Source organism: Macrobrachium rosenbergii, chromosome 41 (assembly GCF_040412425.1).
Source record: "Macrobrachium rosenbergii isolate ZJJX-2024 chromosome 41, ASM4041242v1, whole genome shotgun sequence".
Lineage (NCBI taxonomy): Eukaryota > Metazoa > Arthropoda > Malacostraca > Decapoda > Palaemonidae > Macrobrachium > Macrobrachium rosenbergii.
Genome location: NC_089781.1, coordinates 1,159,218 through 1,183,626, shown reverse-complemented (window position 1 = coordinate 1,183,626; position 24,409 = coordinate 1,159,218). Strand labels below are relative to the sequence as shown.

The 24,409-nt window shown below is 47.7% G+C and overlaps 1 protein-coding gene across 2 annotated transcripts in view; it reads right to left on the bottom strand.

The window, feature by feature from the left end:
- The window catches only part of LOC136826564 (upstream stimulatory factor 1-like), a 74,460-nt gene that overhangs the window by 33,600 nt on the left and 16,451 nt on the right, over nt 1-24,409 (bottom strand). For both annotated transcript variants that reach the window (XM_067083749.1, XM_067083748.1), the window contains 2 exons: nt 18,635-18,789; nt 7,893-8,096 (listed from right to left, as the gene is read on the bottom strand). In XM_067083749.1, coding sequence (XP_066939850.1) covers nt 7,893-8,096; nt 18,635-18,789 — 359 coding nt within the window. The remainder of the gene's footprint in view (nt 1-7,892; nt 8,097-18,634; nt 18,790-24,409) is intronic.

The following is a 24,409-nucleotide window of genomic DNA, read 5'->3' as shown; positions in this document are numbered from 1 at the left end:
AATAACAAAGTTGCCCCTGCCCTGGGCACAGTACCAAAAAATAAAACCAGAGAATAAAAAACACAATCACCTATAGCCAAACGTTAAAGCATACCATTACTCAACATTTATGGAGAAAAAACTGGTGAGCACTCCAAATACCAAGTACCCACAGGCTCCCCTACAACACGACACCATGAATCAAGGTGAAAAAATAGGAAGGATGAAAGAGACTTCCTACACTCCCTCTCCCAACACCATACCAGCAAGCGAAATAGGACCCACGGTGCTGCAATTTTCATAGACAGTTTCAATGTCACGCAAATATGAGCTGCAAACATCAATTTGCATTTCCAAATTATGCCTAAAAGCCAGGGACGAGGCAGCTGCCCTCACTTCATATGCTTTAACTTTCACTATGGGCAACATCTCAATCTGAGAGTGCACCTCTAGAATTAGATCCTTAATAAAAAATGCCAAGGCATTTTTCGAAAGAGGGCGAGAGGGGTTCTTTACTGAGCACCAAAGGTTGCTCAACGGCCCATTGATCTTTTCTGTTCTCAGTAAATAGTATTTCAATGCCCTTACGGGGCAAAGAGTTCCCTCTACGTCCTCCAGACCTAGAGTATCTATTAAACTTTAAATAATGAATGCGCGAGGCCAGGGATTGAAAGGGGACTCATTCTTAACTAAGAATCCTAAGGTAAATGGGCAAAGTGCATTACCTTGAGAGTATCCAATCTTTATATCAAAGGTGTGTAGCTCACTTACTCTCTCGGCAGTCGCTAACGCTACTAGGCACAGAGTCTTCCTAGTTAGGTCCCTTAAAGAGTTAGATTGCAGAGGTTCAAAACGTGTTTGCAACAGCCACTTCAGTACCATGTCTACATTCCAGGCCACTAGCTTATCTTCTTTCTGGTTGGTCGAGTCAAACGACTTGATGAGGTCAGAAAGATCCTTATTAGCAGAAAGATCTAATCCCCTATGCCTATATACAGAGCTCAACATTGGCCTGTAGCCTTTAATGTCTGAGGTAGAAAGACTCCTGGCAGACTTCAAATAGAGTAGGAAATCACCTATTTCTGCTACAGATGTCTTAGAAGATGAGATGTTGTGTCTCCTGCACCAGTCACAGAAGACCGTCCACTTGGCTTGGTAACCTTTGCTCGAGTAATGTTGTCTACAACAAGCAATAGCGTCTGCAACTGCCTTTGAAAATCCTTTCGCTCAAACCAATCTGTAGACAGGCTGAAAGCGGTTAGAGCCAGAGTGGACAGTCCTTGATGGAACCTTCTGAAATGTGGTTGTTTGAGTAGACTGGGTTTTTGAGGCAACAGCCTTGGAATATCCATGAGAAGTTCCAGCAAGTCTGGGAACCATTCCCGCACTGGCCAGAATGGGGCTAATAAAGTCATCTTTACATTCCAATAATTCTGGAACTTGTTTAATACTTCCCTCATCATCTTGAATGGGGAAGGCATAAAGGTCCATGTTTGACCAGTCTAAAAGCATTACGTTTGTCACCCAAGCTTGAGGATCTGGCATTGGCGAACAATTCAGGGAGAGACGATGGTTCTTTGCGATCGCAAACAGATCTAGAACCGGCTTTCCCCACAGTTTCCACAACTCTTGGCATACGAGAGGGTCAAGAGTCCATTCCGTGAGAACTTGTTTTCTACGGCTGAGTTCGTCTGCTAACAAGTTGACTTTCCCGAATAAAACTGGTTAGGATCTGGGTTTGATTCTGATCTGCCCAAATGAGTGATCTTGCCACTTGGCAAAGGGAAAGTGAATGAGCTCCCTCTTGTGTCCCAATATAGGACAGAGCCGTGGTCTTGTCCGAGTGGAAGGACACTGTCTTCCCAGACACCTCCAATGCAAACGCTTGCAATCCCCAGCGAATTGCCGTCAATTCTTTCAAGCTCATGTGCCATGTTATCTGTTCTGAAGTCCACAGGCCTGAAACTTCTTTGTCTCCCAGGAGGGCTCCCCAGCCTAGGTCTGATGCGTCTGAATAAAACACTAGGTTGGGGTTCAGAGGGAGGAGCGATTTCCCTTGAGAGAGCTTGTCTCTTGAATTCCACCAAGCAAGAGCTTCTTTCATTTCCCTTGTTATTGGAAAAACAAAAGAATCCAGGTATTTCTTTCTGTTTCAGTTGATTTTCAGAAAGAACTTTAAGTTTCTCATGTGTAGCCTTCTCAGGGAAACGAACTGCTTCATGGACGAGAGTCCCCAACAGGCTCATCCAACTGTTCACAGAACAGGACTGAAGGGCAAGAAATTTGTTTACCTTCTGAAGGCATGAGTTTATCCTTTGGGGGAAGGGAAAAGCCCGAAAACTCCAAGAGTTTATCCTCACCCCCAAATAAGCTATCTCCTGAGAAGGAGTCAGTTGAGAATTTGGGAAATTTATCAAGAGGCCCAAATCCTGGGCAAGAGGAAGGGTCTTGTGAAGGTCCTCCGCACATTTTTCCTTCAACTGGGAGTAAATAAGCCAATCATCAAGATACAACAAAATGTTGACCCCCATCAAGTGTAACCATTTCACTATTGGGGCTAGAATGCGCATGAATACCTGTGGGGCCGTCGACAGACCGAAGCTAAGGGCTCTGAACTAGTACACTTTGTGCTGGAACACAAACGTTACAAACTTCCTAGAGTCCCAGTGAACTGGGACATGGAAGTAGGCGTCTTTCATGTCTATCGAGATCATCCAATCTTCCAGACGAATGGATGCAAGGACGGACTGGGAAGTCTCCACCTTGAATTTTGTTTACTGCACGTACAAGTTCAGGGCACTTACATCCAGAACTAGCCTCCAGCCCCCCCAAGGCTTTGGGGACTACAAAAAGCTGACTGTAGATCCGGGGAGAGGTGTCCTCAACTAGTTCGACTGCTTCTTTTTCGAAGAGAGCTGTCACTTCTTGGGAGAAGGCTGAAAACTTCTCAGAGTTTGACGAGTAGGTCGTCAATAATACAGGCTTCTTGTTTAATGGGGGTTTCTTTAGAAACGGGATTGAATAACCCTTTCTCAGGACTTGAACAATCCAACTCTGCACTCCCCTTGCTTCTCAATGCTCCCAAAAGTGGAAGAGTCTTGCCCCACAGGTGTGCGGAGGACTAGATCTTCACTTACATGCGGGTGGTCTATTGGAGGGCTTCTTGATTGCTCTGGGGGTGAAACAGGCTTTTCCATGAGGCCTGGGGAAGCCTCTTTGTCTGCCTCTACCCCGAAAGGGCTGGGGTTGAACTGGAGAAACTGTCCTAGAGGTGAAGGCAGGAGACTCTTTAGGTCGTCTCGCTGATTGTGCGAGGTCCTGAGTAGACTTTTTCTGCAGATCAGAAGCAATCTGCAGCACAGTCGCTTGAGGGAAAAGGTGCTTCTTATCAAGAGGAGAGAAGAGGGGCGCAGACTTCTGGGAAGGAGTAACTCCCTTCGTGGTGTAGAAACGCCAAAGCTCCCTTTTCTTGAGGATTTCCATTGCAAGTAGTGAGGATAATTCAAATGAACCGTCTCTAATACCTTTATCTAGGCACGAGATGACCCCCAAAAATCCGAAGAAAAGTCTTCTGGGATATGACAGCAATCCCTCAATTTAAGGGCAAGAGCTCCTACTGCCCAGTGGAGAAAGCTGAGAACTTCCAAGACCCTGAATAAGTGCTTGATAAGGTGGTCCAATTCCGAGGACGAGAACAAAATCTTGGCTGAATTGAATGCCAACCATCTGGAGGAGTCAATTAACCTGAAGAAGTCTCCCTGGGAGGAGGCAGAAGCTCCCATGGATGGAGCCTCTCCGGTCACGTAAGAAAGGTATCTTCTCTGTGACAATCTAGACGGAGGACAACCAAAAGAGGCTCTTCCTAGCTCCATCTTGCTCGAGAACCAGTTTTCCACCTCACGGAGAGCTTTCTTAGCTGAAGGGGACAGCACCATTTTAGGAAGTCTCGAAGTCATCTGATTATCCATCAGGTATGTCGAAGCTGGAGCTGCAAGGAGAGAACTCTGGGAAAGTCACCAGCAGAAATCTGAGTAAAGAGGCATGCGCTAAAGGAGGGGTAATTGTCTGCTTCTTCCTCCTCACAAGAAGAAATTGGTGACAGATCCGCAATGGGCTGGGGAGCCGATGGGGCTTTCTGAATTAAAGCCAGGATATTATCCAATTTGCACTGGATTGACTGAACAGAAGGATCCAAAACAGAGGGAATCTGTTGCACTGCAGTTGTGTTGTAAGAATGTACAGCGACCACTGCGTTGCGAGTCTCTGCAGCTAAATGCTGAAGCACCAGGTGAATGGCCTTCAACTCTTTCAGGTTTATGTGAAGCTTCCTCTCTTGTAGAGACCACATTCCTGAAACTTCCGAACGTCCTAGAAAGGCTCCCCAACCCAGATCCGATGCGTCGGAGGACAATGTTACGCTCGGGCTTGGACGAAATAGAGACTTTCCTGAAAGAAACCTTCCTCCCTCGAGCCACCACCGAAGATCCTCCTTTATTTCCTGAGTGATGGGGAATACAAAGGAATCCGGAAGAGTCTTCCTGCTCCAACTGGCCTTTAGGAAGAACCGTAAAGGCCTCACATGCAGTCTCCCCAATAATGGTATGAACATCTCGATGGAGGAGAGGGTTCCTAGAAGGCTCATCCAATTGTTGGCAGAGCAGGACTGCAGATTCAGAAAGTGATGGATTTTTTGGGTGCAGGACTGCACTGTCTTGTCTGGTGGAAAAGCCCAAAAAGTCCGAGAGCCTACCCTCATCCCCAAATAGATTATCAATTGAGAAGGGACTAGTTGGGACTTTTCTTGATTGATTAAAATGCCCAAATCCTGGGCTAACTGCAATTTTGAGAAGATTCTCCTCACATTTCCTCTGGGATGACGATCATAGGGACCACTCGTCCAGATATAGGCATACTTTGGAGAAGAGCTGCAACTTCCTTTGAGAGGGCCAAAAACCTCTCTGAGCCTCCTGAGTACGCCTTTAAGGCGATGGGAAAAGATGTCCATGGAGGTTTCTCCCTGAAGGAAATCGAATATCCTTCTTTGAGTACTTGAAGTGCCCATGGCTTTACTGACCTGGCTTCCCACTGCTTCCAAAAATGTAGGAATCTGGCGCCCACTGGGAGACGGAGGACCAGAGACTCACTTGCTAGTTTGGTCTAGAAGATGGTTTCTTTGCAACGGGACAAACGGATCTAGGGTTCGTACATGGTTGAGAGGGAGCTCTTCCTCTGCTATCTCAAAAGGGCCGTGGCTGAAGGAGAGAGAACGGACGAGGATTAAAAGAGATGTGTGTAGCCTTCTTCTGAAGCTCTGTAGCTACTCATTCCCCCATCGCTCGAGGGAAAAGGCTGCTTTTCTCCAATGGGGTGAAAAGAAGAGAAAATCTTTGAGACGGAGTCACTCCCTTGGTGGTGAATGAGTACCACATTTCTCTTTTCTTCAACATCCCAGTAGAAAAGAGAGCAGCTAATTCTTGTGCCCAATCTCTAATCACCTTATTGGCACATGAAAGAACACCAAGCCAGTCTGCTGCGAAATTGTCCTGTGGAGAAGGACAACCCTCGATCTTCTTCATTAAAGTGCCCACCATCCAGTCAAGGAAACTGAAGATTTCAAATACTTTGTAGGTGTCTTTCACCAAGAGGTCAACCTCGGAGGAAGAAACATAATCTTCGCTGTGTCAAAGGCCGATCTACGAGCAGAATCAATCAGGCTGGAGAAGTTTCCTTAGGAGGAGGCAGAAACTCCCAAGGTGGGTGGTTCCCTGGCCACATAAAACACATACTTCCTCTTCGACAGGTGCAAAGGAGAACAAAATACTGCTTTGCCCAACTCCCTCTTCTCAGAAAACCAAGAGACAACACATAATAACACTTTCTTAGAGGAAATCGAGAGAGCCATCTTCAGCAGTTTAGCAGAGCCTGCTGGCTGCCACAACATGAATGAAGATCCAGGAGAAGGTGGCGCCGCAGTGGTAAAGTACGATGGAAAGCGGAACAGAAAGTAATTTAACAGGGATGCGTAAGATGAAGGCTGTTCTTGCTCAGGTTCCTCTTCTGCCGGTGAAATAGCAGACAGCACCAAGTCTTGTTGTGGTTCCTCTGGTTTCTGAGAAGACGAAGGTTCCTTCAGAAGCTCCAAGATATTGTCCAATTGCTGATGCATGGGGAGCAATGAAGGATCTTGAGGAGCCGGTACTAGGGTCGCCTTCAGGTGCTCAGCGATAGGAGAAGAGGTTACAGTCTTCGAATCTTTTTTAACAGAAGGCGCCGAAACAGGTTAACCCGCTGAAATAGGGACGTCTGAGTCAGAAGAACCCTCAGATACAAAATCCAACACTGAATGAGAGCTGGAAGTCAATGGGATGTTGGGAGCCACTGTGCATACTAATCCCAGTGCATGCTTATGAGCCACTGGGAGCTCTGATCCCATGAAAGTTGATCCCTTTGTACGCTCATGAGCCAATTGGCGCTTGGGAGCCAATGGGCGCTTATGAGCCACTGGGAGCTCAGTATCCAACAGGAGCTCTCTCTCATCCCAATAGCTGCATGAGGGCTTTTGATCCTTTTGGCGCTTACGAGGAATCAATGGCTGTTCATCCAAGACATGCCTCTTCAAAGGCCCGGAGGAATCCTGAAACTGCCAACCGTGTCCTTTGGGCTCGGAATCAGAACCACTGGAGGATAAGGCGTGGTCCACTGGTACACGTTGCCAGCGCTTGGCTACCAAAACCTGGAAAGTAGCAACAGGTTCGCATGAGGGAGCAACTACTCATGGGCAAACCTCACCAACCTCCCTTGGACTTACGGTTTGCCTCCTCCCAGGTGCAGGGGAGTTTGGCAGGGACCTCCGTCTATGAGCATCGGTGAGACAAATAGCCACCCCCTCCACTGACAAAAGAATAGCACTAGCACCGACACTTGCACTGGGGATCACCACTTGCCTTGTCTAAAAGGACTCTAACATAAGCTCCTATTTGAGCAACCATATTCACTAATACATCAAATTTTTTATCTATCCGAACTTCAAGACTGGCAATGGCACTAGGTATAGAGGAAAGGGAGCCGGGTAACGGAGTCTTAGGGAGAGCGAGGTAAGTAGGAATGGGTGAGCAAGAGGTCACAGGTGTTGAAAGGACAGGCTTCCTAGTAAAGGACAATGAAGCTCTGGCTTCAGCTCAAGCAGCTGCCTTTCTATGCCTAGCCTCTAACTTATCTAAATGGCTGGTCAAAATTCTCCATTTTACTTCATCCCAGTCCCCATATTCTTTGTATGTCAAATCAGAACATACTTGTCCTTGGCAATTATAACATACTGAACGCGCATAATATTTAGAGGAGGTTAACCTAGTATTGTAGCCCTTGCTGCTATACCGGTTACTAGTCACACTCAAGTCTCACATACTACGTCAAAAAATCACAGAAGCTAAGCTAAGCTTGTCTAAGCTATGAAAATATAGTGCAGAGGCTGCCAAATCAACGAATACTTCACCAAATCGTTCAAAAATTAAAACCATCCAGTGAAAACTCCTAAACTTCAAAACAAAGCTGCTGAACAACCGATGTATGGTCACTGAGCAGCAGAAACAAACCGAGCTCTTCAGCTATGTTGTACCTGTACTTCCCCGGAAGTGGGTGGGACACTTACCTGCACCAAAACAAAAGAGCGCTGCTGCGAATTTAAATTCTAAAGCTGCTGTTAAAGTAGAAACTAATAGCTATGTAATTAGTTGGTAAGCTACATATATATAAATAAAGATATTTATGCTACACATAATCCATAATATATATGACAATGTGCATATGTCATGCTCAGTATTTTTTAACAGACATGATAGAATCTATGTAATACACAAGCTCATTTATTGTTAGAGGGATAAATATAAAACAAACAATAAAAAAACATATCTTACCACCAGAAACTACTACAGCACTGTTTCCATCAGCTGGCATATCACTTGACGTTATTAAAGCCAAGCGGGTATCTGTTTCACCAGGGGAACCGTTCATCTGTGCTGCTGTCAGGATACTGGGCACTGAACCTTGTACTCCTTCTTGTGGCAGTGCGTCTACACTAGAATCAGACCCAAACTCCACAACTCTGTATGCTAACGTACCTAGAAGAGAATAAATTACAAATTTTGAGAATCAATCCTTGCACAGTAAAAACAGTGTAAATAGGAAAAACTTACACATATTTGCATGAGTACCTATATATATCTTTGCCTCTACATTTTTCTTTGTAGTGTGATTTATAAAAGTGGATTCAGCTTACCAAAATACTTATTATTTTATGGCAAAATGCATCTTCAGAAATACTGTCACATATTAAAATTGATAAAACCTTTTCATTTCATCCCATAACTTTACCCCGAGATACCTTCAGCATAGGAAGCATGTAACTTTGGTTAACTAAAAAACTGACAGCCATTGAAAGTTCTTGTATTCATTGATCTGTGAGGAAACTAAATTACATTACTGTTTAGTCGCTCAAAGCCATGATCAAATGCTTTCTGTTTAGTGGGTCAAAGCCATGATCAAATGCTTCCATCACATTTACAAGACTGCTTATGCTTTTAGGCTGTCCTATCTTGTAAGCTGATGGACTAAGTAGTGGAAAAATTACATTTTTATAACAAAATAAAGTTTTATATGCACTTACCCAGTAATTACTTAGCTAAGAGTTTCTACTTGATTGGCAACTTAAATATGAAATTAGCAGTAGCAATTCTTTTGTTTTGTGTAGGTGACAAGGCCCCGCCCACTTTCGGGGTAAGACAGAGGAACAACTAAGCTCAATATGTAATTACTGGGTAAGTATATATAAAAATCAAATTTTTATAATACTGTAAAATAAAGTTTTATATATACTTAACAAGTAATTACATAGCTATAGTTTCCACTATAAACGGCACCTTAGATTTAAAATTTTATGGGTAGCACTTCGATAGTTTGCGTAGGTGATCAGCCCGCCTCACTCGCGGGAATATTAGGAAAGATTTAGCAGACAATTGTCATTTGTTTTATACCTTATGTCCATCAGAGGGGAGGAGGGTGGGCTCCAATTCTGTAATTACTTGGTAATTATATATAAAACTTTATTATAAAAATGTCATTTATATATAACTTACCAAGTAATTACATAGCTGAATCCCACATAGGCAGGAGGTGGGATACATGGACATAGAGTTCTACTCCAAAAAATTAAGTCATGTAATGAATTTGGCAAAGAAAAGTTGCTAGCATTGAATGCAATGCTTGTCGTTCCTTAACAGTTATGAGAGCCTGCAATAAAAAACTGCACCTGGTTGTCACTCAACTTAACCTGTAGTGGCATGGCGGTACAGCCATGGAGCGTCTGTACTTAAGTGGGAGCTTTATAGCCAAGGAGTACTCCGATGGCTACCAAAGCATTAGTGCAAGTTATGCAGCTAAGGTGCCCTTGCCCTGGGTGCAGTACCAACATAAAAAAAAAACCAGAAACACTGTCACCTACACTGAAATAACACCATAACCCATCCACTGAGAGTGGTGGGTGCTCCAGGTACTTTGTACCTCCTAGCTCCTAAAAACTCAACTCAATAACTCACTAGAGGGTGAAGAGTTAGTGGGAGGAAAATTAAAATTTTTGAAAGTAAATTGTATTTTTATTAACTATGCAAACCTGAGGTCCCTTACATTAGGAATTACTTGCGGCGAAGCTGGACACAGCCGTTAAACTCTTGAACAAGGTGGTTAGGCAGTAATTACCGTCAGATAGGCGGGAATACCCGCCTGCCTGGATGTAAACATTCCAGTTTGCCTTTCGGTCCAGGTTCAGATTGAGGGGTGGCATGAGGTGGGCATAAAATGTAAAGGATCTCAGGTTTGTATAGTTAGGAAAAATACAATTTACTTTCAATTGCAATAATCTACGGTAATTGTTTATTACCATACGATGGTTGAAATACCAGGTAAATGGCTGTTGTTATCCAATTCGGTTATAAGCAAAACAAGAGTTTCTTGGTCGGTTGTTTATGGCTGTATACATTTACGCAAGAGTATAATGTTACTAACAATACTTTTAACTAGATGGGATAAAGAGATGGAGGAAAAGTTGTCTATTGTAATTTGGTCTCTCTCACTGCCTGATTACGCTGCTGCCTCCGCCCGCGCGAAAATTAAAAATATTTTATAAATAATATTGTTGTATCGGTATTAATTGCTTACCCCATTGCAAAATCGAATTATCGTTAAGGTGAATTTTCATAACTTGAGCATTACCCGAGTATTTTAATAGTTTTATCACAAAAAGTGCATTTAGTCATGAAAATGAGATGAAAATACAGTATTTAGTGAATATTTCTCAGTGCAAAATACTGCGAATAGGCGAATTTTCCACGAATAACGGGTAGATACGTTCCAAAGAGAAATCCGTAAATATGCGAGTCTGAGAATTGTGAGACCGCGAATACAGGGGGTTTACTGTATCCAAGGAGAGAAAGCCTAAAAGTGAAGGATTGTGGATCCATCAAGAGACTGCCTGGAGGAAACCAGCAGGTGCCCTCCAAGATCGCCACCTCTCGTTGCATAAGAAATACCCTTCACAGCAAGGAGAAGCAGAAAGAGAACCCAGTCCACGTGAGGCAGAGTCAGAACAACCTGCAGTCGGCAATACCCTCCGAGGCAAGGAGAACTCGTACTCTGCCGAGGCATGGGAGGAGCTTGGTGTCTCGACCTGAATGACCTCCTTGTCCGAAGAAAAGTATTCATCTGGTTGAGAAAGCTCTCGCAAGCCAGGACCGCTGCAGCCCTCGAACCTCTCAGCCCCTCGGGAACTGCAAGGGTTGAGAGTGATGAAGATTACTCATTGGGGGAGCCACGGTCCTGTCCCAGGAATCCTCACGCTGACAAATCGGTGCGAAGTTTTCCGAAAAACAAGGGCAATCACAACTTGAAGAGGAAGGCCCTCGCTGCTTCCGAAGCGTGAAACTCCTATACCTCTCTCCTTGGAGGAAGACCTTGACAGATCCCAAGAAACCCTCCTCAGCTACCTGGTTGTACTAGGAGACAATCGGGGAACTGACACCCAAGGCACGCCAGGCAGCCGAATTTCAAGGACAAATTCGTCAGAGCTCTCTCTGTCTGTCTTGCACCTCTCGGAACAACCGAGAGGAAAAGAGAACAGGTGAGGAGAAAGAGTACCCCTACCTGTCCTGCCAGTAAGACCAGCAGGAGAGGCGGACCGTGAGCAATAATCAACCAAAGGAGATTATTGTCACACGGGGGAAGAAGAGCGCTTGTGTCGTGGCAAAGCGCTTTCCTGGGTAGAGCAGAAAGTTCACTCGAACAGAGCTCAGAAGCTGATTCAGAAAAATCAAGTGGGGCCAAGCCAAGCCGCACTGAACCGAGTCGAAGGCAGGCATGGTGAGCTGAGCCAGTCTCGCAAATGCGACCAGGGGCTGGGCGGGGCGGGCAAGCTGAGCCGAGCCGATTGCGCGAACACAATCGGAGCTGGACAGGGCGGAACTCGTCTGCCACGAACTAGCACTAGCTTCCCTAACTCTAAACTTCTTTGAGGCCGAGGCCCCACGAGAAGGTTTAAAGGGGAATTCTGTGTCTGCTATCCTGCATGCTTGAACCCTAAGGTTCAAGACACAAGGATGAAACCCGGCCAAGCAACTGAAGCAGCTGGCAGGCAATATCGAGACACCTGGCGTCTCGGCACCCAGACAGCTGGGTGTCTCGGCACTTTCTCTTGTCCTGTGCCTCTCCTCAGGAGAGTGTTCGTGATTCATAGAATTCCAGCGACCTATGAGACTCCCAAAATCTGGAGCGGCTGCTTTCAGTTTCCTAAGAAATCAAAAATAGCCAGGCACAGAACCAGTCTTACATGTAGACTTCTAAGACTGGCAACGAGGGCAGGGCGCCGAGAGGCCACGCTCTTGTGGCCCCTGAAACGCGAGATCCCAGAGGAGAATGCCAATCAATTCCTGCCTGAGGGCGGGAAGAGCCAACGAGAGAAACTTGTCTCCAAGAAGAGAGTCAGTCAGTCCCTTAGAAGTTCCGCAGGACTCCCAAAGGGAATCTCTTCCCTGCTTCTTCTGGTGTTCGAACCGATAGGATCAAGACACCAGGCTGGGAACCCAACCGAGCACTGGTAAGCACTCAGGGAGCGCTTGTAGTGCTGACAGGAAGAGCTGAGACACCTGGGTGCCTCAGCCCTTTCTCTCGCACTGCTCTCGAACTGGGCAGAGGAGAGTACTCTCCAGACCAGATCGGGATACTTGATATTCCACAGAATCTCGAGCACTCGAAGCGGCTTGTGAACGAGCTCCCGAAGCAGCCCCCGTCTTAGAGGCGGAACCTCTAGGACTGGGAACAGGGTCGCAAACTGAGGTCTGTGTGCCTGCGGCTCCCGAAACACAAAACCCAGTGGTATGCGAATCGGTTCCCTAACCCGAAGGTCAGGAAGAGCCAATGAGAGACCCACTGCCTTCTTAGAAGAAGGCAGTCCCTAGACGTCCAAGGGCATCAAGGGGAAAGAAGCAGCCTTCCTCTCCTTAAGCCAACGGGGGTCTATCCGGTTCCCAGGACCCCCTCGAGCCTCGGGAGAGGATGGGAAGAGGCAGCAGAGGACAAAATCGAAGATAAGCTGAAGAAGACGGTAGCTACTTCCACAGGGCAACTTCCTTCACCTTCACTTCATCTTCTACAGGATGGTGGACATGAAACATCGTAACCTCCAGGGCAGCTAGGCAGGATCACAACAGAAGCGGCCCAGGAGACAACCACCAAGAGAAGCAGCAGGCACGATCAGGATAGCCGATGCAGGAGCTACAGAAGCGGTTCAGAAGGCAAGAGCTACAGCAACGGCCAGGAACACCACATGAAAGTCACCAGCAGCGACAGGAACGATCAGGATGGCTGCGGCAGGAGACCAGGAAGAGCCTCCCAGAGACTGTCATCGAGTCAACAGGAGCATAACATACATGAAGGCCAGCAATGACAGCAATCAATCCACGCTGACATGAACAGAGTCGGAACAATCCCGACATGGAAATGCCATTCCAACCAGGTACTGTGGCCGATCCTGAAGCAACACTGAATGAACGTCAGGACTCCATGCAAAGGTATCCCAACTGAGATATCCAGCCAACTACTGCTGTGCCTGCGATGCTCACTGTCAACCTGAAAGAAAAAGCAAAGCTGATTAGTAAAGGGAGACTCCTCTCACTCCAAAGGGAACTGTCCTATGCAGTGAGAGGAGGCCCCTTAGAAGAGGTCACCCGACCGCCAGCATCCCCCTCGCGGTCTCCGCCCGACGAGCAAGCAGAGAAGGAAGCAGGGGAGTCCACCCAGGGCACCGTGGAACCAAACTTACTGACGACACCCGCAACCTCCCCCCTGCAACTCTCTATAGCACAGGCAGCAAAAACAACACTCAGCACAAGCAGAAAGGAAGTAGTCATGCCCTCGTACACAGAGGGCAGGAGCCCAAGAAGGGGGCGAACGCTTATGTCCTGATCAATGTAGGGGAGCGAAGCTATTACGTCTCAATCTAATATCTCCGAACGTACAGGGGAATGCCTTCAATATCTAAATAAAGGGCTACTGGAAGAGAAGCATTACCACTAGGTTATGCCCCTCTAAATACGTCCTTGGCCGTCAAACCCAAGACACAGACGCAGGGGAATGACGGCTTATGCAAGGCTGTCACAAATCTTGGGTTTATATTAATAAATATCAAACACACTCAATATATACCCAAAAATACAGAAAGATCCCACCGGGATCATACAGAGCTTAACGACAGTCACGCAAAGAGATCCAGAAACACGTCTGCAACGCGTGACGACCGAAAGCAACCTGGAATGTTTACATCCGGCAGGCGGGTATTCCCGCCTACCTGACGGTAGTTACTGCCTAACCACCTTGTTCAAGAGTTTAACGGCCGCGTCCAGCTTCCCCATAAGTAATTCCTAATGCTTCCTCCTGCCATACCATGCCAGTCACTATCCTGTAGTACTACAGAATTTCAAACGCTACGTAGCCGGCGCCGGTCTGGAGTTGGCACCAGGCTAACTGTAGTAGCTCGCAGATGCTGGCGCAACTATAGCTGGGGGGGACAGACTTGTGTCTGGCACCAGCTAGCAGCTCAAGGATCTGGCAACAGACCATAGCTGGTGCCAGAAGAGCTGGGTGCCAGGAGCTAGTAACTCAGGTTCACTCCTTAAGATAGTGAAATGCAGAGGACGATTTATACTTCCAGTAGGTCAATGCAGTATGGAAGTAAGGGACATATGTTCCTGAAAGCTAAAAGAGTAGAGGCTGCTCTGATGTCCTTAGCTTTCATTTAAAAAGAAGGCAAAACGTTCTCCTAATCTGGGAGTGCCTTGGAAATAAAAACTCTTTAGGATAAAGGACAGTGCGATCTTAGTCAGAGGGCGAGCAAAGGATAAGTATGGCCCTCTTGCTTATCAAGTCCTACTCAGGTAGTAATACCTAAGAGCTCCAATTAGACAGAGCTCATTCTTTCTCTTAGAGTTGTTGAGCGCTTCAGGGTACTTGGAGCACGCGCTGGCACCAGGCTGTAGCTGGTGTCAGGTGAACTACACACCAGGCAAGTTAAGAATTCTAGAGTTAACAGAGCTCCTGAAAGCCAAGGATGTCAGTTACGTTCTGAGGGAGAAAGAACGTATCCAGGTCTTGGATGGGACTTCATTCTTGGCTAAAAACCGAAAGGAAAAACGAGCCTACCGCATCTCCTGCTTCCTAGTTTGGGTGTGTAAGGGCTTGAGAGGTCATGAGAAGGAAACGAAAGATCCCGGTCTGTGCTTAAACCTGAGATAAGCATAGATTGGTGCCTCTTCAAGGAAAGCAAGAGATTCTAGATCTCAGAAGCAAAGCTGTAATCCCAAGCAGGGTCAGAGATGTCTTAGAAGAAGAGACGTAAGGTCCAAGGCACCAGCTTTGGAAAACCACCCCTAAGTCTGGAGGATGGAGCGAGAGGGTGGCTACTGAATCTTGTAATAGCCTCTGCCACACTTCTGGAAGACTCTTCAGAAGACAATCCTCCGGACAGTCTGGAACCTGTCTGGTAAGAGCGGACCACCATGGGTGGTATCTCTGAAGCTAGGTTGTCTGAGGAGATATGGTTTGGGGGAAGGATCTTGGAGAGTCCACCAGCAAACGCAGCAGGTTCGGGAACCATATACTGTACATGAGCCAGAACGGGTTGAACGCTTTCTTGACCATGCTGAAGGGCAGAAGGCGAGGAGGCCCGAGAAAGGCTGGCTACAGCAGTGTGCCTGTGGCCCATGCTATAAGACTGGGACTGGAATAAGGCAAAGGTTTGTTGAAGTGGCCAACCCGCCAGGGGAGCGAGTACCCTCATAAAAATTTGTGGGGCAGTTGAGAGGCAGGAACAGAGTGCTCTGAACTGATAAACTTGGCCCCTGAAGACAAACCTGAGGTACTTTCTTGAATCCTCGGGAATAGGGATATGAAAATACATGTACTGCATGTCTAGGGAGATCATCCAATCCCCCTGACAGATGGATGCAAGAACCAAATACCTCTCTGATCCTCCGCCGTCAAGGCAACGGGAGTCGTTGGCCAAGGGAGGCCTCTCCCTGAAGGGGATAGAATATCCCTCCTTGAGTACTTTGACTACCCACTGGTCTGCCCCTCTCAAACTCCATCTCTCCCAGAAGAGAAGGAGCCTTGCACCCACTGGGACATGGAGGACTGGGCTCTCATTTGCGGGCTGAAGGTTTAGTTGACTACTACTTGATGGTTTGGGGTGTGAACCTAACTGATCCTCTGGCCTGGATTGAGATCTGTGCCTGCCCCAGTGAAAGGGCCTCAACTGCAGAGATCCTGGGTATACTTCTTATGCAGGCTGCAAACGATCTCACTAACGGCCGTCTGTGGGAAAAGATGATGCTTGTCCAGCGGAGAAAATAAAAGCAATAATTTCTGAGATGCTGTCACACCCTTTACGTAAAGGAAACCCATAGTTCCCTCTTCTTCAGCATGCCCATCGTGTATAGCGAAGCAGCCTCCTGCAAACTGTCTCTAACTGCTTTGTCAGCGCAGGAGAGAAAACTCAGAAGTTCCAAAGCATAATCAGGCGGAAGCAATGAATCCTGAACTTTCTTGGCAAGAGCACCTAAGCACCAGTCCATAAAACTTAAGGCTTCAAAAGTCTTAAAAAGACTTTTCAGCAGGTGGTCCATCTCTTGCAATGGAAATACCTTTACTGAGGCAAGAGTGGATCTACGGCCTGTGTCAATGAGACCAGAGAAGTCCCCCTGGGATGATGCAGCCACTCCCAGGGGAGGAGCTTCTCCAGTAGCAAAAGAAAGGTAACAAGACCTAGAAAGACGAAAGACGAGAAGGAGGGACACAAAGCAAGCCTTCCCCTGCTCCCTCTTCTTGGAAAGCCAGTTCTCCACTTCACTACGGGCCTTCTTGGACAAGGATGAGAAAACCAACTTAGGCAGTCCGGCAGTGTCAGAAGGCTGACTGCTCATCATAAAAGATGAAGCCAGGGACAGAGGAGTCACAGGAGAGAAAAACTTTGAGAAGTTCTGAAGTAAAATCCTCAGAAGGGACGTGCAAGAATTCGCTGGGGAATCTTTGATCGAAATCCTCTTCTTCCAACAAAACAGGAGACAAGGGAGCATCCAATGGAGGTGCCTTAGCAGGGGATGGTCCATGAAGAAGCTGCAGAATGCTATCCACCTTGTGTTGAAGAGGAGCCAAAGCTGGATCCAAACTTGAGGCCAATGGACAATTCGTTGCCAAACTGGACGAAGCTGGCACTAGCAGCTTAGAAGCTGATGTCAAAATACTGACTGGTTCCCCTGAGGCACTCGCAGCAAGTAGAGGAGTAGATGCGCGTCGACGTGTTGGAGCTCTAGATCGAGGGGATGCGCCAGGGAACTCGGGCGCTACAGGGCACTCAGGCACTTTGGGAAGCTTAGCCGTTTCAGGCCGTTTAACCGAAGGCAGGCGTTTAGGTAATACACAGTGGTCGGCAGCTACTGGGCGCTCATCGTACAAAAAGCGCTCAAGTACAGGGCGCTCGGCCGAATCCAGGCGCTTAGACGAAGAACTTTGTTACATACTAGAAGCAGGGCACTTGGAGCCAGAGAGAAGACACTTCTTAAACGAAGAGGAATAACTAAATACTAGTTCCTGGCGTCCAGGAGAGGAGAAGCATTCAGGGCTGTCCCACTTACTGCAAGAAGGCTAAGGACTGAGAGGACGCTCCCTCAACCTTTTGTTGGGCAGTCGAGGAGCTTGTTCCTTTTAAGAAGAATGCCTCTTCAAAGGGCGTGACTTGTTAAGAAAATCCCATCGGCACCTTCTGTACTGCGAAGAATCTCCCAAACTAGATGAGAGCTGATGCACGTCTGAGATGCCTTTCCAGCAGCTGTCTTTGACGCAAACTGGGATGCAACAGGCTGGTCTGAGGGGGGCGACTGTTCGTGGGCAGACCCCACTGACCTCCCTTGGGCTAACAGTATGCCTCCTCCATGGTTCAGGGGAGTATGGCAGTGGCCGATGCCTAGGAGAATCAGCGGGACGAACAGCCACCTCCTCCACTAACACTTCACTTTCACTTTTCTTGTCGAACTTATCCATAAGGACATGCATCGATGCCCCTAATTGGGCCACTATACCTACCACCATATTTAATCTCTGATCAAATTTATTTTCCATGCTGGCGAAGCGATCGGGCTTGGAAGTGTAAAAGCCAGGAGCAGGAGTAGGTGGTCCTTGAGTATGGACTGATACAGGGCTAACTGGAATAATAGGAGGAGATACAGAAAGACTATCTACATCACTAGATTTAGGAGTTGTCTGACTAGCTAATTTCTTGCCGGCTTTAGCAGCTGCCTTCCTCTTGCGATCTCTCTCTAATTTATCTAAATGAGAGGCCAAGGTCTTCCATTTACGTTCGTCCCAATTCCTGCGTTCATCGCACGTCAAATTAATGGTATAAACTTACCCTCTGCAATTTGTGCACAGGGTATGCTAGTCTTAAGTTATTTTCATTTACCAGGTACTATAGCCTTTGCTGCAATACCAGACACTAGCAGTGTCTGTGCTAGTGTCTGACATACTAACTAGCTAAAAGTCAATATCAGTAACAAAGTCTAAATCAGGAAAAAAGCAATGCTGGAAGGATACCATAAAAAGAATACTTCACCAGGTGGGAAGAAACAACATATGTCAAAACCAAGCTGCTTAGTCAACACGGTGTGTGGAAGATACAAGCGGCGGAAACAAATTAATCTATTGGCTTAGTTGTTCCCCCATTTTACCCCGAAAGTGGGAGGGGTCTTGTCACCTACACAAAACAAAAGAATCGCTTCCACGAATTTAAAAATTTAAGCTGCCGTTCGAGTAGGAACTCTTAGCTAAGTAATTACTGGGTAAGTTACTTATATAAAACAGTACACTGGGAGTTTGTGTTCACACACAATATATATAACTCCCTCAATACCTCTGTGATTTACTAAGTATGCTCTAACCAACAAATGCCATACACAGCAGGTATGATGGAAGTTTTAACACAATAACTTGCAATTTCTTCTATACTACTAAAAGCAATGTATATATCACATAGCTACAACAGGGCATTCATGTAGTTCTGACTTACTGGGGTGTTCACACTCTGGCTTTAGTGCAAATCCAGCTTGTGTTAGAATAGGAGATGTACAGTCTCGACCTGCCGTATCGTTCTCTACAATTGCTAATCGCTGACTGAGTGCCACCTTGTCGTCCTCTATTTCAATCTCACAATCCTTGTCCCCACTGTAAAAAATTAAATGATAATTTAGCCATATCAATTAGCCAAATTACAGTCAGTACCTTGGTAACAATATTTAGCAATAAAGCTTTTAATGCAACAACAGGCTCCTCACAACATGGAAAACAACATTTTTATAATAAAATAAAGTTTTATATATACTTACCCAGTAATTACATAGCTATTAGTTTCTTTTAACCAGCAGCTCAAAATTTTGAAAGTGTGGGTCCACTAGTTTGTTTTGGTTATGGTGATATGCCCCGTCCACTTTTGGGTGTAAGAGAAGGTACAACATAGCAAAGAGCTTCAATTTGTTTATGCCCTTATGTCCAAGTGAAGGGAGGCAGGTGGGCTCCGATTATATAATTACTGGGTAAGTATATATAAAATGATATTTTAATGATAAAATAAAGTTTGTTCATACTTACCTGGCAGATATATATATAGCTGTATTCTCCGAAGTCCGACAGAATTTCAAAAACTCGCGGCACACGCAGTGGGGCCAGGTGGTTAGTACCCATTCCCGCCGCTGGGAGGTGGGTATCAGGAACCATTCCCATTTTCTATTCAGATTTTCTAGTGCCACTGTCTCCTGAGGGGAGGTGGGTGGGCACTATGATTATATATATCTGCCAGGTAAGTATGAACAAACTTTATTTTATCATTAAAATATCATTTTGTTCATGAGACTTACCTGTCAGATATATATAAATAGCTGAATCCCACCATTGGAGGTGGGAAGAGACAGAATAGGATTTAGGAAACAAATATATGTAGGCGATTGACGCCTTGGTTCCTTACCTGTTAGCATAGCTGACTTCGTGATACTGTCACCCAAGCCTGCTTCTGCTTTACTAGAGTCTCCAGCAAGGTAGTGACCTATATAGCTGGTGAGTTCTAGATGATCTGTCCACGGGGGCGTGACCACAATGGGACTAGATCATAAGACCATACTGTGAGGGGCAAAAGGAGCAACGACTAACCACCTGACCGAGCCTATCTAAGTCATTAAACCTAACATAAGCTAACGACTGGGACGTCCACCTCCGTACAACCCAACAACCATAAAACACAAAATCAAGATTAAAAATTACTTCCTAACCTCTAAAGGATAGGATGAGTATCGCTCTGCCCCCCACACTGTGTCTGCGGAAACGTATGGTCCTAGTGAATAGCAGTCTTCGTATGTTGTCTTCACGTCCCGCAAGTAATGTGAAGCGAACACCGAATTGCTTCGCCAGAAGGTGGTACCCAGAAGATCGCTAAGGGACATGTTCTTCTGGAAAGCCACCGAGGTCGCAATGGCTCTCACTTCGTGAGCCTTGACTTTCAGAAGTCTCATGTCGCTGTCTTGGCAGGTAGAATGAGCCTCCTTGATCGTGCTTCTTAACAAGAATGCCAGAGCATTCTTGGACATCGGCAAGTCCGGCCTTTTGACAGAACACCACAGATTGTCCGATGGGCCTCGACTTCCTTCTGTCCTGTCTAGGTAGAATTTGAGAGCCCTGACAGGGCACAGGACTCTCTCTGATTCTTGCCCAAGAATTTCTGCCATACCCTTGATCTCAAAACTCTTGGGCCAAGGGGTAGAAGAATTCTCGTTCTTGCCGAGAAACATAGGGTTTAGGAGCATACGGCATTATGCCCTCTAAAGCCTATGTGCTTGCTGATGGCTTGAACTTCACTAACTCTCTTCGCCGTCGCCAGAGCAGTTAGGAAAATAGCCTTCCTTGTCACATTCTTGAGCAATGCCGAATGAAGAGGCTCAAATGTATCCGACATCAAAAATTTCAGGACGACATCCAGGTTCCAGGAAGGCGTCCTCGGCTGAGGTACCTTAGCAGTCTCAAAGGACCTCAAGAGATCGTGAAGATCCTTGTTGTCGGCTAAGTCTAGACCTCTATGTCTGAAGACTGCCGACAGCATACTTCTATATCCTTTAATTGTTGAGACTGCCAGCTTTTCCTTCTCCCTAAGATGAAGCAGGAAGTCTGCTATCTGCGGCACAGAGGTCGTGGTTGAGGAAATCCCCTTGCTTCTGCACCATTTCCTGAAATTGGCCCACTTTGATTGGTATACCACATTGGAGGAGGGTCTCCTGGCACTGGCAATAGCCCTTGCCGCTGCTCTTGAAAAACCCCTCGCTCTCGCCAACTTCGTGATAGTCTGAATGCAGTTAGACTCAGAGCGGGGAGGTTTTTGTGGTACCTTTCGAAGTGGGGCTGCCTGAGCAGATCAACTCTCAGGGGAAGCGTTCTTGGGAAGTCCACCAGGAAGGCCATGACCTCTGTGAACCACTCTGCCGCTGGCCAAAAGGGGGCGATCAACGTCATCCTCGTCCCTTCCGACGCTGTGAACTTCCTGATGACCTCCCCCAGAATCTTGAAGGGAGGAAAGGCGAGAGACCCATTCCCTTCAATCCCAGAGGAGGGCATCTTACTGCTACTGCTCCTGGATCTAGTACGGGAGAGCAGTATAGAGGAAGCCTCTTTGTCCTGGGCGTCGCAAAGAGATCCACCAAGGGACGTCCCCATAACCTCCACAGCTCCTGACACACCTCCTCGTGAAGGGTCCACTCGGTCGGCAGAAGTTGATGCTGCCGACTGAGAAGGTCCGTGCGGACATTCTCCACTCCTGCCACGAACCTCTTAAGGATCGTGATCCCCGGAGCATGGGCCCAAAGCAGGATTTCCTTCACTAGGACAAACAGGGACCGGGAGCGAGCTCCTCCCTGTTTCTTGAGGTATGCCAGGGCTGTGGTGTTGTTCGAGTTTACCTGTATCACGCGGCCTGATACTTGGCTCTCGAAGAATTGCAGGGCCAGCAGAATCGCCCCTAACTCTTTGAGATTGATGTGCCAGGACACCTGTTCCCCTCTCCAGGTGCCTGACACTTCCTCCCCCCCCTAGTGTTGCTCCCCATCCCTCCCTGGACGCGTCGGAAAACAACACTAGGTCGGGGCTCTGAAGGTGTAGAGAAACCCCTTCTGCCAACCTCGAGGGGTCGAGCCACCACCTCAGGTGATCCTTGACGACGGGAGAGATCCTCAGGGTCTCCTCTAGATCCTCCTTGTCTATCCAGTTTTCCGCCAGGAAAAACTGGAGCGGTCTGAGATGCAGTCTTCCCAGGGAAACAAACTTCTCCAGCGAGGAAATGGTCCCCAGCAAACTCATCCATTCCCTCACCGAGCATGTTTCCTTCCCCAGGAAGGATGAGACTTTTCCTAAGCATTGCTGCTGTCGTTCCTGGGACGGAAAAGCTTGAAAAGCCACTGAATCCATCTGAATCCCCAGATACACGATGGACTGCGTCGGGATCAGATGGGACTTTTCTACGTTTACTAGAAGTCCTAGGGACTTCATCAACTCCAAAGTCGATTTCAGGTCCTCCAGACACTTTGACTGCGAAGAGGCTCGAATGAGCCAATCGTCCAGGTAAAGCGAGATTCGTATGCCCGCTAAGTGAAGCCATCTCGCCACATTCTTCATGATGATCGTGAAGATCACAGGGCTGTGCAGCCCAAGCAAAGAGCTCTGAATTGGAACACTCATCCCCAAGTACAAACCTCAGGTACTTCCCTCGACTGGAGATGTATGGGGACGTGAAAGTAGGCGTCCTGAAGGTCCAGCGGATACCATCCAATCTCCTGGTCTTAATGCTCCTAGAACAGACTGGGACGTCTCCATCGTGGAACTTCTCCTTCACCATGAAGCGGTTCAGTCTGCTGACATCTAGGACTGGTCTCCATCCTCCCGACTGCTTCGAACTAGGAACAGTCGGTTGTAGAATCCTGGGGAGTCCAGCTCCAGGACTTGCTCCACAGCTCTTTTCTCGAGCATTTGCACTAATAGCTCGAAAAGGATCTGTTGCTTCTCTTGATGGTAGAGGCGACAGACACCTGGGCGGCGTGCACAGAGGTGGCGTGGTCGAGAAAGGGGATCTTGTATCCTCACTCGATAACCGAGGGACCAGGCTCCCCCCTCTTGCTCTCCAGGCTCCCATAAGCGAAAGAAGCCTGGCTCCTACAGGTGTCTGGAGGCGCTGCAAGTCACTTCTTGCCCCTAGGTTTAGGCGGGGCTCCGCCTCTGGAAAGACCTCTTCCTCGGGGAGACGATCTCGAGGAAGAAGCTCCTCCACGAAAGGGCTTCTGCTTCCTGGAGGTCTGACCCGACGACGACGTGAAAGGGACTGCCAGGCGTCTTGACGAGTGGGCCAAGAGGTCTTGAGTGGCCTTCTCCTTCAAGCTGGCGGCGAGATCCTTGATCAAGGACTGGGGGAAGAGATGGCTCGACAACGGGGCGAACAGCAATTCTGCCCTCTGCGACGGAGAAACTGACTTTGCTGTAAAGTTACAGTACAAGGCCCTCTTCTTCAAGAGGCCCGTACAAAAGTGGGAAGCCAGTTCCTCCGAGCCATCCCTGACGGCCTTGTCCATGCAGTTCAACACGCTGGACAGCTCCCCCAGGCTGATTGAGTCAGGACTTCTAATCTTGACGTCTAGAGCCCCCAAACACCAGTCCAAGAAATTGAAGACCTCCATGGTTCGAAACAGTCCCTTCAAATGGTGATCCGTCTCCGACATAGTCCACGACACTTTGGCTGCAGACAGGAGGGGACCTTCTAGGCGCGTCGACCAAGCTAGCGAAGTCTCCTGGGACGACGAAGGAACTCTTGAGCCGACGTCCTCTCCAGTCTCATACCACATACCTGCCTTGCCGCTCAGCTTGGACGGAGGCAGGGCAAAAGAAGTCTTGCCTTGGGTCTTCCTTTCCTCCATCCAGGTGTTAACCTTCTTGAAGGCCTTCTTCGTGGCCAGAGACGAAGTCATCTTAACAAACCCCGCGCTCTCTTCGTCTTGGACGAAGCTAACTGCGAAGGAGGAGAGAGAGGAGCCGAGGGTTTGAACTTGTCACCAAACAAGTCCTTGAGAAGACCGGCTAACACCTGGTAGTCCGTAGATGAGGGAAGTAGGAGGCTGCTCAAGGTCTGCAGGCTCCAACTCACAAGAGACTTCTCCTCTTCAATGGGAGAAACCAGAGAGTCTCCCAAGACCTTGGGAGAACGAAGGCCTTGCGGTCCAACACGCAGATGGGATCTTCGCTTCCCGCAGTCTTTGATTGCTCTGAAGCGTCCACGTCGAACAACCAAAGAGGCGTCCTGATGAGCGTCTGTGGCAGCGAAAGCGAGCGTCCAGCCGGCGTCCTGCATGGCAGCGAGAGGAGCGCCCTGACGAGCAGCTACAGAAGCATCCAGGATAGCTGCTTGCAGAGCGTCACGCTGCTGCAGCCGGCGGTGACGATGGCAATCCAGCGGCGGTGAGCACGACTGGGAGACGAAGCAGGTGACGGTGAAGACGAAAGAGGCGCAGGAGAGGGGACTTCCTGGACCTCTTGACAGGCAGCCTCGAGTCATTGCGTTGACGACGCTGCTCTGCTTCCCTCTCAGCAAGGAGAGAAGCCAACTGACGCTGCATGTCCAGCAGAATCCTCTTGGACGGAGAGGTCTCCTTCTCGGGAAAGAGCTGATCCTGTGAGAAGACGGGGCGAGGGGACGCTTCTTCCCTCACCGGAGCTAAAACAGCTCTCTCCCTGGAGCGACTGGGGCGCTCAAAACTTCCTCCTCTGA